Here is a 19,428-nt window from a genome sequence, read left to right on the forward strand (position 1 = left end):
AAGGTTTGGAAGATGGAATACAATGTCGGAAAATGTGAGGTCATCCACCTTGGGAAAAAAAAACAGTAAAAGGGAATATTATTTGAATGGGGAGAAATTACAACATGCTGAGGTGCAGAGGGACCTGGGGGTCCTTGTGCATGAATCGCAAAAAGTTAGTTTGCAGGTAATCAGGAAGGCGAATGGAATGTTGGCCTTCATTGCGAGAAGGATGGAGTACAAAAGCAGGGAGGTCCTGCTGCAACTGTACAGGGTATTGGTGAGGCTGTACCTGGAGTACTGCGTGCAGTTTAGGTCACCTTACTTAAGGAAGGATATACTAGCTTTGGAAGGGGTACAGAGACAATTCACTAGGCTGATTCCGGAGATGAGGGGGTTACCTTATAATGATAGATTGAGTAGACTGGGTCTTTACTCCTTGGAGTTCAGAAGGATGAGGGTTGATCTTATAGAAACATTTAAAATAATGAAGGGGATAGACAGGATCGAGGCAGAGAGGTTGTTTCCACTGGTCGGGGAGACTAGAACTAGGGGGCACAGCCACAAAATACGGGGGAGCCAATTAAAAACCGAGTTGAGAAGGAATTTCTTCTCCCAGAGGGTTGTGAATCTGTGGAATTCTCTGCCCAAGGAAGCAGTTGAGGCTAGCTCATTGAATATATTCAAATCACAGATAGATAGATTTTCAACCAATAAGGGAATTAAGGGTTATGGGGAGCGGGCGGGTAAGTGGAGCTGAGTCCACGGCCAGATCAGCCGTGATCTTGTTGGGTGGCGGAGCAGGCTCAAGGGGCTAGATGGCCTACTCCTGTTCCTAATTCTTATGTTCTTATTAATGTTGGGGAAGTCCAGAACCAGGGGTAAGCCATTTAGGACCGAGATGAGGAGAAACTTCTTCACCCAGAGAGTGGTGAACCTGTGGAATTCTCTTCCACAGAAAGTTGTTGAGGCCAATTCACTAAATATATTCAAAAAGGAGTTAGATGTAGTCCTTACTACTAGGGGGAATCAAGGGGTATGGCGAGAAAGCAGGAATGGGGTACTGAAGTTGCATGTTCAGCCATGAACTCATTGGATGGCGGTGCAGGATCGAAGGGCCGAATGGCCTACTCCTGCACCTATTTTCTATGTTTATAAACTTTCAAACTTGCTGGTTGGCTGTCTCTCTCTTCCTCCCGGTGCTTACACGCCGCCCCCATCCCCTATCCTCTGGCCGAACTCTACCGGCCTGCTGCCGCTGCTTCAGAGAGGTAGGAAAATGTAATTTATTTTTTAACTGATTTATTTTTCATTTATTATTGATGACGGCCCTTTATTGGTAAAAGAGAAGTTTTTAATGCTTGTAAAATCCCCTAACTTCCCTCCAACCCCCCCCCATCTTTCGTTCCGTGCGCATAATTCCTAAAAACGTAGGCAAGGTTTTTCCTGAGCGTACAAAAATCTACACTTGCTAAATTCTAAGTTAGTTTAGAGTAAGTTTTCGCTGCCGAAACTTGCAAAACAGGCATAAGTGGCTGGTCACACCCGCTTTTGAAAAAAAAAACTGTTCTAAAACAAAACTATTCTCACTCACTAGAATTGGAGCAAACTAAATGCCGAGAATTGCAATTTCTAAGATACTCCATACTAAATTAGTTGCTCCAAAAAAATAGGAGCAACTCGAGCCAAAACTTGAGCCCCTAAAGTGAATTCTTTGGTGGCTGAACAGTCAAATGCGAGAGCCACAGACCCTGTCACAGGTGGGACAGACATTCATCAGGGGAAGCGGGGGGGGGGGGGGGGGTGGGACCGATGTGCCGTATGCTCCTTCCACTGCCTGCGCCTGACCTCTTCACGTTCACGGCGTTGAGATTCGAAGATGCACTTTCTCCACCTAGGGCGGTCTTAGGCCAGGGACTCCCAGGTGTCAATGGTGATGTCGCACTTTACCAGGGAGGCTTTGAAGGTGAACTTATAACGTTTCCTCTGCCCACCTTTGGCTTGTTTGCCGTGAAGGAGCTCCGCATAGAGCAATTGCTTAGGGAGCCTCGTGTCTTGCATGTGAACTGTGTGGCCTGCATAGTGAAGCTGATCCGAGCATGGTCAGTGCTTCAATGCAGGGGATGTTGACTTGGGCGAGGACACTGACGTTGGTGCGCCTGTCCTCTCGGGATTTGCAGGATCTTGCGGAGACATCGTTGGTGATATAGCTCCAGCAACTTGAGGGGTCTTCTGTACATCAACCATGCCTCTGATCCATACAGGAGGGCAGGTATTAGGACAGCCTTGTAGACCATGAGCTTGGTGGTAGATTTGAGGGTCTGTTTTTCGAACACTCTTTTCCTCAGGCGGCCAAAGGCTGCACTGGCGCACTGGAGGCGATGTTGAATCTCCGCATCAATGTCTGCCTTTGCTGATAAAAAGCTCCCGAGGTATGGGAAGTGGTCCACGTTGTCGAGGGCCGCACCGTGATTGTTAATGACTGCGGGGCAGTGTTGTGCGGCGAGGACAGGCTGGTGGAGGACTTTTGTCTCACGGATGTTAAGCGTAAGGCCCATGCTTTCACATGCCTCAGTGTATACATCGACTATATCCTGGAGTTCAGCCTGAGACTGTGCGCAGACGCAGGCGTCGTCCGCGTAACAAGGCTACAGGTGCGGATGGAATTCCTGCTGAGGCACTAAAGTATGGCGGAGAGGCGGATATCCTGTTAGCGCGGATACATGACCTCAACTCTCTCATTTGGAGGGAGGAGAGCATGCCGGGAGATCTCAGAGATGCAGTGATCGTGACCATCTTTAAAAAGGGGGCAAGTCCGACTGCAGCAATTACAGAGGAATCTCCCTGCTATCAGCCGCTGGGAAGGTTGTCACTAGAGTTCTTCTCAACCGTCTTCTCCCTGTGGCCAAGGAGCTCCTCCTGGAATCACAGTTTGGATTTTGTCCCCTACGGGGCACAACGGACATGATCTTTGCAGCGCGACAGCTGCAGGAAAAATGCAGGGAGCAGCACCAGCCCTTATATATGGCCTTTTTCAATCTTACAAAGGCCTTTGACACTGTCAACCGTGAGGGCTTATGGAGCGTCTTCCTCCATTTTGGATGCCCTCAAAAGTTTGTCAACATCCTTCGCCTGCTCCACGATGACATGCAGGCCGTGATCCTTACCAGTGGTTCCATGACAGACCCAATCCACGTCCGAACGGGGGTCAAACAGGGCTGCGTCATCGCTCCAACCCTCTTCTCAATCTTCCTCGCTGCCATGCTCCACCTCAGTCAACAAGTTCCCCACGGGAGTGGAACTAAACTGCAGAACCAGTGGGAAGCTGTTTAACCTACGCCGCCTCCAGGCCAGGTCCAAGATCACCCCAACCTCTGTCGTGTTATACTATCTCTTGGCTTAATGTAAAAAAGAACACTAGAATATGCAGAATCGGAAAAACCATTCCAGTACACCTGGCTGAGCAAGTTCAAAACCAGAATGCACAGTTCACTACCTATGTTCCTCTATTGGTTTCTTGCCAGAACCGATGTTCCCTCATTGTCATTCTGAGAGAGATGGTAAACAGTTTCTCAGGGTTCAACTGATCTATACCTTTAAGGATCTTGAATATCTCAATAAGGTCCCCTCTCAGTCTTCTTTAGTCGAAACAAAAACATTCTGTAGTCTCTCCATATAGCTCAGGTATGTGATGCCAGGTGTGAAGCCCTTTGCTGCATCTTATTCAGGCCTGTGATGTTCTTCCTATAATATGGCAACACGGTTCTAGTTGTGCCCTATAATCAGCCACTGGAAGACGCACGAAGAGTAGATAAGGTAATTCTTCTCCCCACCCACTTGTGCGAGGTGAAATTATGGCTTCAAGTTACCATCCTAACATTTCATCGCATTATCGTTTAGCATGCAAACTTACAAAATGTAGCATACAACAGCAACCAAGTTGGGAATTCCTAAACATTCTTAGCGATAAACACTACAGCCAATGAGGCACACTGTTTAGCAAACATCAGCGACTTATTACCTCATAAATTAAGGAGCATGGTATGTGAATTTCTCTCTTATCATTGCTCTATGTTACGGCATTCATAAAACTAAGATAAAGATCACCATCGAAAGTAGTACAATTGGGAGCAGCAAATTCTGCAACAGAATTTGCAGTTTTTAAAGTATAATTTTATTTTTAAGTCTGTTCCTTTATCTAGTGACCAATGTATGATTTTTTAAACCCTCCAAAATCCTTTACTGGCATGGACATTATTTTCGTACTTATATTTCTGTAGTCTGGCCTCTCCACAGATGGCGATATTGACAATGTTTTGTTGGTCGGTCCCATCGCACCTGCTACAAATCTTCGGGTACCTGTGACAAACGACATAAGTTTAAAAGTGAAACATTGCGAAACTTTACAACTATTTTAAATGATAACAAAACTCTATGGCAAATCCTATAAATATTAAATACTTACTATGGGAGTATTTTTCCTTCCAAGTCAAATTTACATAGAACAGGAGTAGGGCCTTCAGCCCCTCAAGCCTGTTCTGCCATTGAATGAGATCATGGCTGATTTGCACCCTAACACCATTTACCCGCCTTGGCTCCATATCACTTAAAACCCTTGGCTAGCAAAAGTCTATCGATGTCAGATTTTAAAATTATTAATTGAATTAGTAGCTACTGCTTTTTGTGGGAGAGTGTTCCACACTTCTGCCACCCTGTGCGTGAAGAAGTGTTTCCTAACTTCTCTCCTGAATAGTCTGACTCTGATTTTGAAATTAATTTAAATATACTGTAGATATAGGTGAGTTTTCTCTTAGTGTGATGCTCAAACATAATGATCTCTTCCACCTTCAGCTCCATTCAGTGGGACCAATAATTAGTTTTAATCCTGGAAGAGAGATTTCTCCAAAAAGCTCAATTAGTAGATCGGAACCATTACAAGAGAAACCCCAATATCTAAATTATCTGTGCCTTACAAGAATTGTTTTATTTGTATAAAAAATATAATTTACATTTGTTTATGGATGGTCAATTAACAAGTACTCCATTTGCTCACTGAAATAGCAACATTTAGGCATGCAGCTTGTTACACACCTGGAAGCAACTTTTGTTTTGTTAGTATCCTCTCTTTATACCGATCGCCATACACCAACTGCAATAGACAGGAGATTAGGCAATGGTGGCACCAAGACCACTTCTCGAGATGGGCAAAGAAGCTACGATTATAACTCAGGCTCCAAATGTTTCCTCAATCCCTTGGCTGTTGCTCGGCATCTTTCTGCAGAGGTTCAGCTGAGATCAGGAACTAAGCAGAGTGGGAAACCATGGGAGACATATTTCATGTTGTGGTGTGTTGATATATTACTACATTATCCATTTACAAGTATTTAACGTTCACAGGTCTAAGGATCAAGGTGAAGCTGACAACAACAAAGATGTTGGTAACCTGTTTGCGCTCCCACATCATCAGCTGCCTTTCTGGCCAGTTCTGCTGAGACTTTGTTCAGTCGGTAAACCTGGATTGGAAAAAAGAAATCAAAATATATTGGGACAGCAAATACTAGTACGCCATTATTACGACCAGATAAAAAGAACTTGCATTTATATTGTGCCTCATCACATCCCAAAGCACTTTGTAACCAACTGATTACTTCTGAAGTGCAAACAACAGTGCACTGCGAGGTCCCACAGAAAAATGAATGACCAGATAATGTGTTTTTGGACATGTTGATTGAGGGAGGAATGTTGGGCATGACACTGGGAGAAATCGCTCCCCTTCTTTGAACAGTACCAAGGAATTTTTTCCGTCCACTTGAGCAGGTTCACGCCCCAGTCCAGAAACTTGAGCACAAAAATCGAGGCGAGTTGTTCTTACCGCAGGTGAAGGGTTCACAGCCAGGTAGGGAATGGAAGACCAGCAGGAAGAGCAGTGCAAAGAAGGTAGTGCAGGGGTCCCCTGCGGTCATCCCCCTGCAAAACAGATACACCGCTTTGAGTACGGTTGAGGGGGATGACTCATCAGGGGAGGGCAGCAGCAGCCAAGTTCATGGCACCGTGGCTGGCTCTGTTGCACAGGAGGGCAGGAAAAAGAGTGGGAGAGCGATAGTGATAGGGGATTCAATTGTAAGGGGAATAGATAGGCGTTTCTGCGGCCGCAACCGAGACTCCAGGATGGTATGTTGCCTCCCTGGTGCAAGAGTCAAGGATGTCTCAGAGCGGGTGCAGGACATTCTGAAAAGGGTGAACAGCCAGTTGTCGTGGTGCACATTGGTATCAACGATTTCGGTAAAAAAAGGGATGAGGTCCTACGAGACGAATTTAAGGAGCTAGGAGCTAAATTAAAAAGTAGAACCTCAAAAGTAGTAATCTCGGGATTGCTAGCAGTGCCACGTGCTAGTCAGAGTAGGAATCGCAGGATAGCGCAGATGAATACGTGGCTTGAGCAGTGGTGCAGCAGGGAGGGATTCAAATTCCTGGGGCATTGGAACTGGTTCTGGGGGAGGTGGGACCAGTACAAACCGGACGGCCTGCACCTAGGCAGGACCGGAACCAATGCCCTAGGGGGAGTGTTTGCTAGTGCTGTTGGGGAGGAGTTAAACTAATATGGCAGGGGGATGGGAACCAACGCAGGGAGACAGAGGGAAACAAAATGGAGACAGAAGCAAAAGACAGAAAGGAGATGAGTAAAAGTGGAGGGCAGAGAAACCCAAGGCAAAAAACAAAAAGGGCCACTGAACAACAAAATTCTAAAGGGTCAAAGTGTAATAAAAAGGCAAGCCTGAAAGCTCGGTGCCTCAATACGAGGAGTATTCGGAACCCAGGAGAGGGCTCTGAGCTAGTTAGAGTGGGGGAGAGCTCAGATGAACAGGACCCCAAGAAAGAATGCAAAAGGCAGGAGGCAACAGAGCAGATTAGCACTGGGGTAAGTGTAAACCACAAGGTGATAGGAAGGGACAATATGTATGAATATAAAGGGGCTGCAGGAGGGGTCAAAACTAAAAATCATGATTTAAAAACTAGTATTAAAACACTCTACCTAAACGCACGCAGCATTCGAAATAAAGTAAATGAGTTGACGGCACAAATCATTACAAATGGGTATGATTTGGTGGCCATTACAGAAACATGGTTGCAGGGTGGCCAAGACTGGGAATTAAACATACAGGGGTATCTGACAATTCGGAAGGATAGACAAGAAGGGAAAGGAGGTGGGGTAGCTCTGTTAATAAAAGAATGATATCAGGGCAGTTGTGAAAGACGATAATGGCTCTAATGAACAAAATGTTGAATCATTGTGGGTGGAGATTAGAGATAGTAAGGGGAAAAAGTCACTGGTGGGTGTAGTTTATAGGCCCCCAAATAATAACTTCACGGTGGGGCGGACAATAATCAAGGGAATAATGGAGGTATGTGAAAAAGGAACGGCAGTAATCATGGGGGATTTTAACCTACATATCAATTGGTCAAATCAAATCGCACGGGGTAGCCTCGAGGAGGAATTCATAGAATGCATACGGGATTGTTTCTTAGAACCATATGTTACAGAACCGACAAGGGAGCAAGCTATTTTAGATCTGGTCCTGTGTAATGAGACAGGAATAATAAATGATCTCCTAGTAAAAGATCCTCTCGGAATGAGTGATCACAGTATGGTTGAATTTGTAATACAGATTGAGGGTAAGGAAGTTGTGTCTCAAACGAGCGTACTATGCTTAAACAAAGGGGACTACAATGGGACGAGAGCAGAGTTGGCTAAAGTAGACTGGGAACACAGACTAAACGGTGGCACAATTGAGGAACAGTGGAGGACTTTTAAGGAGCTCTTTCATAGTGCTCAACAAAAATATATTCCAGTGAAAAAAAAGGGCGGTAAGAGAAGTGATAACCAGCCGTGGATAACCAAGGAAATAAAGGAGAGTATCAAATTAAAAACCAATGAGTATAAGGTGGCCAAGGTTAGTGGGAAACTAGAAGATTGGGAAAATTTTAAATGACAGAAAAGAATGACTAAGAAAGCAATAAAGAAGGGGAAGATAGATTACGAATGTAAACTTGCGCAAAACATAAAAACAGATAGTAAAAGCTTTTACCGATATATAAAACGGAAAAGAGTGACTAAAGTAAATGTTGGTCCCTTAGAAGATGAGAAGGGGGATTTAATAATGGGAAATGTGGAAATGGCTGAGACCTTAAACAATTATTTTGCTTCGGTCTTCACAGTGGAAGACAAAAACCATGCCAAAAATTGCTGGTCACGGGAATGTGGGAAGGGAGGACCTTGAGACAATCACTATCACTAGAGAGGTAGTGCTGGACAGGCTAATGGGACTCAAGGTAGACAAGTCCCCTTGTCCTGATGAAATGCATCCCAGGGTATTAAAAGAGATGGCGGAAGTTATAGCAGATGCATTCGTTATAATCTACCAAAATTCTCTGGACTCTGGTGGGGTACCAGCGGATTGGAAAGCAGCTAATGTAATGCCTCTATTTAAAAAGGGGGGCAGGCAGACAAAAGGTAGGTAACTATAGGCCGGTTAGTTTAACATCTGTAGTGGGGAAAATGTTTGAAGCTATCATTAAGGAAGAAATAGCGGGACATCTCGATAGGAATAGTGCAATCAAGCAGACGCAACATGAATTCATGAAGGGGAAATCATGTTGAACTAATTTACTGGAATTCTTTGAGGATATAACGAGCATGGTGGATAGAGGTGTACCGATGGATGTGGTGTATTTAGATTTCCAAAAGGCATTCGATAAGGTGCCACACAAAAGGTTACTGCAGAAGATAAAGGTACGCGGAGTCAGAGGAAATGTATTAGCATGGATAGAGAATTGGCTGGCTAACAGAAAGCAGAGGGTCGGGATAAATGGGTCCTTTTCGGGTTGGAAATCGGTGGTTAGTGGTGTGCCACAGGGATCGGTGCTGGGACCACAACTATTTACAATATACATAGATGACCTAGAAGAGGGGACAGAGTGTAGTGTAACAAAATTTGCAGATGACACAAAGATTAGTGGGAAAGCGGGTTGTGTAGAGGACACAGAGAGGCTGCAAAGAGATTTAGATAGGTTAAGCGAATGGGCTAAGGTTTGGCAGATGGAATACAATGTCGGAAAATATGAAGTCATCCACCTTGGGAAAAAAAACAGTAAAAGGGAATATTATTTGAATGGGGAGAAATTACAACATGCTGCGGTGCAGTGCATGAATCCCAAAAAGTTAGTTTGCAGGAGCAGCAGGTAATCAGGAAGGCGAATGGAATGTTGGCCTTCATTGCGAGAGGGATGGAGTACAAAAGCAGGGAGATCCTGCTGCAACTGTACAGGGTATTGGTGAGGCCGCACCTGGAGTACTGCGTGCAGTTTTGGTCACCTTACTTAAGGAAGGATATACTAGCTTTGGAGGGGGTACAGAGACGATTCACTAGGTTGATTCCGGAGATGAGGGGGCTACCTTATGATGATAGATTGAGTAGACTGGGTCTTTACTCCTTGGAGTTCAGAAGGATGAGGGGTGATCTTATAGAAACATTTAAAATAATGAAAGGGATAGACAAGATAGAGGCAGAGAGGTTTTTCCACTGGTCCGGGAGACTAGAACTAGGGGGCACAGCCTCAAAATAAGGGGGAGCCAATTTAAAACCGAGTTGAGAAGGAATTTATTCTCCCAGAGGGTTGTGAATCTGTGGAATTCTCTGCCCAAGGAAGCAGTTGAGGCTAGCTCATTGAATGTATTCAAATCACAGATAGATAGATTTTTAACCAATAAGGGAATTAAGGGTTATGGGGAGTGGGCGGGTAAGTGGAGCTGAGTCCATTGCTAGATCAGCCATGATCTTGTTGAATGGCGGAGCAGGCTCGAGGGGCTAGATGGCCTACTCCTGTTCCATGTTCTTATGTTCAAACACTCAAGTGCAGGAGTGAGGCAGTGCTGCTCTGTCGGAGCTGCCGTCTTTCGGATGAGACGTTAAAGGGTCAAGGATGTCTCGGAGCAGCTGCAGCACATTGTGGAGGGGGAGGGTGAACAGCCAGCTGTCGTGGTACATATAGGTACCAGCGATATCGGTAAAAAATGAGATGAGGTCCTACAAGCTGAATGTAGGGAGCTAGGAGTTAAATTAAAAAGTAGGACCTCAAAAAAGGTAGAAATCTCAGGATTGCTACCAGTGCCATGTGCCAGTCAGAGTAGGAATTGCAGGTTAGCTCAGATGAATATGTGGCTTGAGGAATGGTGCAAGAGGGAGGGATTCAAATTCCTGGGACAATGGAACCGGTTCTGGGGGAAGTGGGACTAGTACAAACCAGACAGTCTGCACCTGGGCAGGACCGGAACCGATGTCCTCGGCGAAGTGTTTGCTAGTGCTGTTCGGGAGGGTTTAAACTAAAATGACAGGGGGATGGAAATCTATGCAGGGAGGCAGAGGGAAGTAAAAAGAGGGCAGAAGCCAAAGGTTGGAAGGAGAAAAGTAAGAGTGGAGGGCAGAGAAATCAAGGGCAAAAATCAAAAATGGCCACATAACAACATAATTCTAAAAGGACAAAAAGTGTGTTAAAAATACAAGCATGAAGGCTCTGAGTCTCAATGTGAGAAGCATTCGTAATAAGGTGGATGACCTGACTGCGCAGATAGCTGTTAACGGATATGATGTAATTGGGATTAGAGACATGGTTCCAAGGTAACCAAGGCTGGGAACTCAACATCCAGGGGTATTCAATATTCAGGAAGGACAGACAGGAAGGAAAAGGAGGTGGGGTAGCGTTACTGGTTAAAGAGGAGATTAACGCATTAGTAAGGAAGGACATTAGCGTGGATGATGTGGAATGTATATGGGTAGAGCTGTGAAACATCAAAGGGCAGAAAACATTAGTGGGAGTTGTGTACAGATCAAAAACAGTAGTAGGGAGGTTGGGGATGGCATCAAACAGGAAATTAGGGACACGTGCAATAAGGGTACAGCAGTTATCATGGATGACTTTAATCTACATATTGATTGGGCTAACCAAACTGGTAGCAATACTGTGGAGGAGCATTTCCTGGGACCTTGTCGAAAGCCTTCTGAAAGTCCAAATACACCATCCAGTTGATGTGGTGTATTTGGACTTTCAGAAAGCTTTCGACAAGGTCCCACACAAGACATTAATGTGCAAAATTAAAGCACATGGGATTGGGGGTAGTGTGCTGACGTGGATTGAGAACTGGTTGGCAGACAGGAAACAAAGAGTAGGAGTAAATGGGTACTTTTCAGAATGGCAGGCAGTGTCTAGTGGGGTACCGCAAGGTTCTGTGCTGGGGCCCCAGCTGTTTACATTGTACATTAATGATTTAGACGAGGGGATTAAATGTAGTATCTCCAAATTTGTGGATGAAACTAAGTTGGGTGGCAGTGTGAGCTGCGAGGAGGATGCTATGAGGCTGCAGAGTGACTTGGATAGGTTAGGTGAGTGGGCAAATGCATGGCAGATGAAGTATAATGTGGATAAGTGTGAGGTTATCCACTTTGGTGGTAAAATCAGAGAGACAGACTATTATCTGAATGGTGACAGATTAGGAAAAGGGGAGGTGCAACGAGACCTGGGCGTCATGGTACATCAGTCATTGAAGGTTGGCATGCAGGTACAGCAGGCAGTTAAGAAAGCAAATGGCATGTTGGCCTTCATAGCGAGGGAATTTGAGTACAGGGGCAGGGAGATGTTACTACAGTTGTACAGGGCCTTGGTGAGGCCACACCTGGAGTATTGTGTACAGTTTTGGTCTCCTAATTTGAGGAAGGACATTCTTGCTATTGAGGGAGTGCAGCGAAGGTTCACCAGACTGCTTCCCAGGATGGCGGGACTGACATATCAAGAAAGACTGGATCAACTGGGCTTGTATTCACTGGAGTTCAGAAGAATGAGAGGGGACCTCATAGAAACATTTAAAATTCTGACGGGTTTAAACAGGTTCGATGCAGGAAGAATGTTCACAATGTTGGGGAAGTCCAGAACCAGGGGTCATAGTCTAAGGATAAGGGGTAAGCCATTTAGGACCGAGATGAGGAGAAACTTCTTCACCCAGAGAATGGTGAACCTGTGGAATTCTCTACCACAGAACGTTGTTGAGGCCAATTCATTAAATATATTCAAAAAGGAGTTAGATGTCGTCCTTTCTACTAGGGGGATCAAGGGGTATGGCGAGAAAGCAGGAATGGGGTACTGAAGTTGCATGTTCAGCCATGAACTCATTGAATGGCGGTGCAGGCTCGAAGGGCCGAATGGCCTACTCCTGCACCTATTTTCTTTGTTTCTATGTATTAGGGATGGTTTTCTAGACCAATATGTCAAGAAACCAACTAGAGAGCAGGCCATCCTAGACTGGGTCTTGTGTAACGAGAGAGGATTAATTAGCAATCTGGTCTTGGGGAAGAGTGACCATAATATGGTCAAATTCTTCATTAAGATGGAGAGTGACACAGTTAATTCAGAGACTAGGGTCCTGCAGTTAAAGAAAGGAAACTTCAACGGTATGAGACGTGAATTGGAGAATGATACTTAAAGGGTTGACGGTGGATAGGCAATGGCAGACATTTAAATATCACATGGATGAACTACAACAATTGTCCATCCCTGTCTGGCGTAAAAATAAAATGGGGAAGGTGGCTCAACCGTGGTTAACAAGGGAAATTAGGGTTAGTGTTAAATCCAAGGAAGAGGCATATAAATTGACCAGAAAAAGCAGCAAACCTGAGGACTGGGAGAAATTTAGAATTCAGCAGAGGAGAACTAAGGGTTTAATTAGGAGGGGGAAAATTGAGTATGAAAGTAAGCTTGCAGGGAACATAAAAAGTGACTGCAAAAGTTTCTATGGTTATGTGAAGAGAAAAAGATTAGTGAAGACTAATGTAGGTCCCTTGCAGTCAGAATCAGGTGAATTCATAATGGGGAACAAGGAAATGGCAGACCAATTGAACAAATACTTTGGTTCTGTCTTCACTAAGGAAGACACGAATAACCTCCCGAAAATACTAGGGGACCGAGGGTCTAGCGAGAAAGGGGAACTGAGGGAAATCCTTATTAGTCAGGAAATGGTGTTAGGAAAATTGAAGGGACTAAAGGCCAATAAATCCCCGGGGCCTGATAGTCTGCATCCCAGAGTACTTAAGGAAGTGGCCCTAGAAATAGTAGATGTATTGGTAGTCATTTTCCAACATTCTATATACTCTGGATCAGTTCCTATGGATTGAAGGGTAGCTAATGTAACCTCACTTTTTAAAAAAGGGAGAGAAAACAGGGAATTATAGACCGGTTAGCCTGACATCGGTGGTGGGGAAAATGCTGGAATCAATTATTAAAGATGTAAAGCAGCACATTTGGAAAACAGTGACTGATCGGTCCAAGTCAGCATGGATTTATGAAAGGGAAATCATACTTGACAAATCTTCTAGAGTTTTGTGAGGATGTAATTAGTAGATTGGATAAGGGAGAACCAGTGGATGTGGTGTATTTGGACTTTCAAAAGGCTTTTGACAAGGTCCCACACAGGAGGTTAGTGTGCAAAATTAAGGCACATGGTATTGGGGATAATGTATTGACGTGGATAGAGAACTGGTTGGCAGACAGGAAGCAAAGAGTGGGAATAAACGGGTCCTTTTCAGAATGGCAGGCAGTGACTAGTGGGGTGCCACAGGGTTCAGTGCTAGGACCCCAGCTATTTACAATATACATTAATGATATAGATGAAGGAATTGAGTGCAATATCTCCAAGTTTGCAGATGATACTAAGCTGGGTGGCAGTGCGAGCTGCGAGGAGGATGTTAGGAGGCTGCAGGAGGACTTGGACATGTTAGGTGAATGGACAAATGCATGGCAGATGCAGTATAATGCGGATAAGTGTGAGGTTATCCACTTTGGTGGCAAAAACAGGAAGGCAGATTATCTGAATGGTGACAGATTAATAAAAGAGGAGGTGCAACGAGATCTGGGTGTCATGGTACATCAGTCATTGAAGGTAGGCATGCAGGTACAGCAGGCAGTAGAGACAGCAAATGGCATGCTGGCCTTCATAGTGAACAGATTTGCGTATCGGAGCAGGGAGGTCTTACTGCAGTTGTACAGGGCCTTGTTGAGACTACACCTCGAGTCGTGTGCGCAGTTTTGGTGTCGTAATCTGAGGAAGGGCATTCTTGCTATTGAGGGAGTGCAGCGAAGGTTCACCAGACTGATTTCCGGGATGGCAGGACTGACATATGAAGAAAGACTGGATTGACGAGGCTTATATTCACTGGACTTTAGAAGAATGAGAGGGGATCTCATAGAAACATATAACATTCGGATGGGATTGGACTGGTTAGATGCAGGAAGAATGTTCCCGATGTTGGGGCAGTCCAGAACCAGGGGTCACAGTCTAAGGATAATGGGTAAGCCATTTAGGACTGAGATGAGGAGAAACTTCTTCACTCAGAGAATTGTGAACCTGTGGAATTCTCTACCACAGAAAGTTGTTGAGGCCAGTTCGTTAGATATATTCAAAAGGGAGTTAGATGTGGTCCTTACGGCTAAAGGGATCAAGGGGTATGGAGAGAAAGCAGGAATGGGGTACTGAAGTTGCATGATCAGCCATGATCATATTGAATGGTGGTGCAGGCCTACTCCTGCACCTATTTTCTATGTTTCGATGTAAACTGAGGCCCCGTCTGCCCTTTCAGAGGGACGTAAAAGATCCAGTGACACTATTTTGAAGAGCAGGGGAGTTATCCCCGGTGTCGTGACCAATATTTATCCCTCTATCAACATTACTAAAACAGATTATCTGGTTATCATCACATTGCTGTTTGTGGGATCTTCCTGTGTGCAAATTGGCTGCCGCGTTTCCTACATTACCATAGTGACAACACTTCAAATCGTACTTCATTGGCTGTACAGCGTTTTGGGGCGTCTGGTGGTTGTGAAAGGCGCTATATAAATGCAAGTCTTTTTTTCTTTTTCAGACAAATAAATGTTTGACTTCATCCCATCCAAAATGCAACACTCCATATTAACAATGTACTGATATCAGCCGAGATTATGTGTTCATGTTTGTAGTGGGGCTTGAACCTTCCGACTTGAAGGCAAGAAGGTGACCAACTAAGCCAAACTGACAAGATACTTATTTCATTTTAAAAACCACCTTTACAATTGGAACAAATGCAAAAAATAACTGCAGATGCTGGAAGTCAACCAACTGGAATGTTTTCAGAGTATGGACCTATCAAGAATATCATTACAGCTCCCTGATGACTCAGAGCCATGCTTAGCTAGTACAGGCAACTCTCGATTATCAGTACACGGATTCAACGGGAAACCGTTGTAACGAGATTTAAAATTCTGTTGCTAACAAGTGAAAAGATGGCTCCAAATAATTTGGAAAAATCGCCTTCCAGACACTGTACTTACTCTCTCTCACACACACACACACACACACACACACACTCTCTCTCTCTCTCTCTTTCTCTCTCTCCATAAAAATCACCCTCCTCTGCCCTTGCTTTGCTGGTGTGTGTGTGTGTGCAAACGCCGCCGCAGCCGCTGTCTCTCGCGGCCGCCGCTGACGTTGGGAATGGAGGCAGTGCCAGCACCAGGTTCCAGACACATAACCTGTACATGTATGCTGGTAATGTCCATCTTTTGTTACTATTTGTAGCTGATTAATGAATCAATACAAAGTTTTAACTTTAAAATGTCGACTCACCCCAACAGAAAAATCGTTTACCCGGAACAACCCAATCCCCGAGGGACCCGGATAATCGAGAGTTGCCTGTAGTGCAATTGGAAGCATCAGCCCTACAATGGAAAATGTTAACTACAGCACCTGGCCCTGTAGTCATTCATACAGATCAGGATTGTCCGAGGCTTCACTGCGTGCAAATGATCTAAGCAGATGTGGCAGTAAAGTGACCCCAGTGACTTTTGTAGGAAAGCTATATGCATGTGTGAATATTTATTGGACAGGATTGGTTCTGACTGTAATCTCCTCCATTATCAAATATGCAACTGACATTTAGGGCCCAAGTTTCGGCCTCAGTTGCTCCTGATTGTTTGGAGCAACTGGTGCAGAACGGAGTACCTTAGAAATTCAAATTCTCAGCATTTAGTTTGCTGCAGTTCTAGTCAGTTAGAACAGTTTCACTTTGGAACAGAATTTTTTTTTCAAAAGGGGGCGTGTCCGGCCACTTACGCCGGTTTTCAAAGTTTCGGCAGTGAAAACTTACTCCAAACTAACTTAGAATGGAGTAAGTGAAGATTTTTGTATGCTCAAAAAAACCTTGTCAACACTTTAGAAAATCAGGCGTAGGTTACAAATTATGCGTAGGGAACGAGGAGGGGGGGGGGGGGGGGAAGGGAAGGGGAGTCGAGTCATTAAATTCTACAATCAATCCTTAGTTATACTTATACAAATATTATACAAATAAATCCAACCTGAATAAAAATTTCTAAGCAAAGAAAAGATTAAATAAACCATGTTCCTACCTGAGTGAAACAGCAGCAGCCTTCGAGCTGCTGTGCTTCAGGCAGGACTTTCATGTTGGAGACAGGCAGGGGTGTGGCGTCAGTGTCTCGACGGCAGCCCCAACAGCGGCAGCAAGCAGCCTTCGAGCTGAGCTGCTGTGCTGCAGGCAGGCCTTCATTCTGTTAGTGGCTGGCCGGCAGCCGAAGGATCAACACCAGAGGCATGCAGCTTTTCAAGGGGGCTGAGACCATTCGGCCATGAGATAGGTGCGACGTCAGTGGCTGGCCGGCAGCCGAAGGATCAACACCGGACGCATGCAGCTTTTCAAGGGGGCTGAGACCATTCGGCCACGCTTAAGGGGCGGCGTCAGTGGCTCGACGGCAGCCGAGTCCTTTTAAAAATGGCAGAGTGCCAATGTTTATTTGACACTGCGCGTGCGCGCAAGCTCCAACGCGCACGCGCAGGGTTGCCGGCACCACGTTGGCTCATTTAAATTGGACCTGCCCCCCCACTCCTTACAGAATCGGCGCGAGTGTTTGGCTCCGCCCCCCGCTGTGAAGAGCGCGCCGCGCCAAGCTGAGATCGAGCTCCGAGGAGCCGGAGAATATCGAAGTTTTTTTCCAGCGCACTTTTAGGCGCAAAGAACAGGTGTTCAACTCGGAGGTGCGCCGTTTTCGGCGAGGGCCGAAACTTGGGGCCAATATTTCTCGGTTTACATGTGAATAATGGGCATTGCATTGAAGTACTGGAAGGCTGCAAAGTATCGGTAGAACGCTAGCATTATTGTTCAGGCGAGGATGGTCAAAGGGAGAAATTTATAAAAAGGGAAATAAAATGCCACTACGAGCAGAATTGTGATGAAATGTGTTCAAGCAGCAACCCACAGGGCCACAGCAGTGACAAGACACAGACTCCATCACCCACACAGCTGCTGTGTGGAATTACCCAGCAGATGCCAGACACCTCCCTAAACAAACAAAAGAACAAATGTGTGAAATGGGAAAAGGCCATTTGGTCAACCAAGTCCATTCCTTCAAGCAAACCATATCAATTTGCATTGTCATTGCCTCTTATGCACCTTATTTAAATATCCAGAGGGAGATGACTCAACACAACAGTAAAACTTCATTGAAGACAAAATTGCAAGTTTCCTTCCAAATAATATCGGTAGATTAGGAGAAGGGGAGGTGCAGCGAGACCTGGGTGTCATGGTACATCAGAGTCATTGAAAGTTGGCATGCAGGTACAGCAGGCGGTGAAGGCGGCAAATGGCGTGCTGACCTTCATAGCTAGGGGATTTGAGTATAGGAGCAGGGAGGTCTTACTGCAGTTGTACAGGGCCTTGGTGAGGCCTCGTCTGGAATAGTGTGTTCAGTTTTGGTCTCCTAATCTGAGGAAGGACGTTCTTGCTATTGAAGGAGTGCAGCGAAGGTTCACCAGACTGATTCCCGGGATGGCAGGACTGACATATGAGGAGAGACTGGATCGACTGGGCCTGTATTCACTGGAGTTTAGAAGAATGAGAGGGGATCTCATAGAAACATAAAATTCTGACGGGACTGGACAGGTTAGATGCAGGAAGAATGTTCCTGATGTTGGGGAAGTCCAGAACCAGGGGTCACAATCTAAGAATGGGATAAGCCATTTAGAACCGAGATGAGGAGAAATTTCTTCACTCAGAGAGTTGTTAACCTGTGGAATTCTCTACCGCAGAGAGTTGTTGAAGCCAGTTCGTTAGATATTTTCAAGGGGGAGTTAGATATGGCCCTTACGGCTAAAGGGATCAAGGGATTATGGAGAGAAAGCAGGAAAGGTATACTGAGGTGAATGATCAGCCATGATCTTATGAATGGCAGTGTAGGCTCGAAGGGCCGAATGGCCTACTCCTTCACCTATTTTCTAAGATTCTATGAAAGGGAAGAAATAAGATGAAGGGAATCATTGTCCTTGGCTTACTTTTGAGCTGTTGCCCCCTAATAGTTTCAGCGCCGGCAGAGGTATGGGAAGAGGCTGAACACCTATTAACAATAACGTAAAGGAAATATTCACTTATGAAAATGTGACCCTAAAAAAGCCCACAAATATAACATTTATAAGTTGTCATTTTGCACAGAACATACACAGTTCTTTGAAAAACACTTAAGAATTAAAATACCTGTAATGTTGAAACCAAATTTAGAGCTCAACTTAACCCAGATGGTTACAGAAAATAGCTTCCTTTATCATAAATACAAGTCACGTACAAAGCAAATTACACCCCTATTTTGTAGAGATGGCACTGGTGTATAAGTAACAACCTTAACTTAGGGACTCCAACATGGATGAAGATGCAGCTCCTGCACGATTAGCTTGAGATAGCCACTGTACACAAAGCCATAGCCAAGTAATAATATCCTTGGCAGATAACGACTTGGTTGAGCAAGTTGTGAACGGCCGCTGCAATGCACACTCCACTCCTCTCCTTACACCCCCCCCCGCCCCACCCCCAAGCACACCGAACCTCCGTTTATGGGACAACACACCCATTTTAAGCATTCTTTTGCATTCGGAAAAAAATAGGCAGGTTTAAATGCAAATACCCTGAAAACATTCCAATTGACTGACCTCCAGCATCTGCAGTTTTTTTGCGTTTGTTCCAATTGGAAAGGTGAAATTAGTATCTGTCTTTTTGGCTCAGTTAGTAACATTCTTGCCTCCAAGACAGAAGGTTGTGGGTTCAAGCCCTACTAAGGACTTGAGCACACAAATCTGTGGAATTCGCTGCCTCAGAGAGCTGTGGAAGCTGGGACATTGAATAAATTTAAGACAGAAATAGACAGTTTCTTAAACGATAAGGGGATAAGGGGTTATGGGGAGCGGTCGGGGAAGTGGAGCTGAGTCCATGATCAGATCAGCCATGATCTTATTGAATGACGGAGCAGGCTCGTATGGCCTACTCCTGTTCCTATTTCTTATGTTCTTATTACTAAAGTGGAGTGTTGCATTTT

At 45.0% G+C, this 19,428-nt stretch overlaps 1 protein-coding gene across 3 annotated transcripts in view; it reads right to left on the reverse strand.

The window, feature by feature from the left end:
• mtr (5-methyltetrahydrofolate-homocysteine methyltransferase) overlaps nt 1-19,428 on the reverse strand; it is a 119,578-nt gene that overhangs the window by 88,234 nt on the left and 11,916 nt on the right. For all 3 annotated transcript variants that reach the window (XM_070889288.1, XM_070889287.1, XM_070889290.1), the window contains exons 4-5: nt 5,423-5,492; nt 4,246-4,338 (exon numbers count right to left, since the gene is read on the reverse strand). In XM_070889288.1, the coding sequence (XP_070745389.1) occupies nt 4,246-4,338; nt 5,423-5,492 (163 nt within the window). The remainder of the gene's footprint in view (nt 1-4,245; nt 4,339-5,422; nt 5,493-19,428) is intronic.

The sequence above is a fragment of the Pristiophorus japonicus genome, chromosome 9, assembly GCF_044704955.1.
Source record: "Pristiophorus japonicus isolate sPriJap1 chromosome 9, sPriJap1.hap1, whole genome shotgun sequence".
Taxonomy (NCBI): Eukaryota; Metazoa; Chordata; class Chondrichthyes; family Pristiophoridae; genus Pristiophorus; species Pristiophorus japonicus.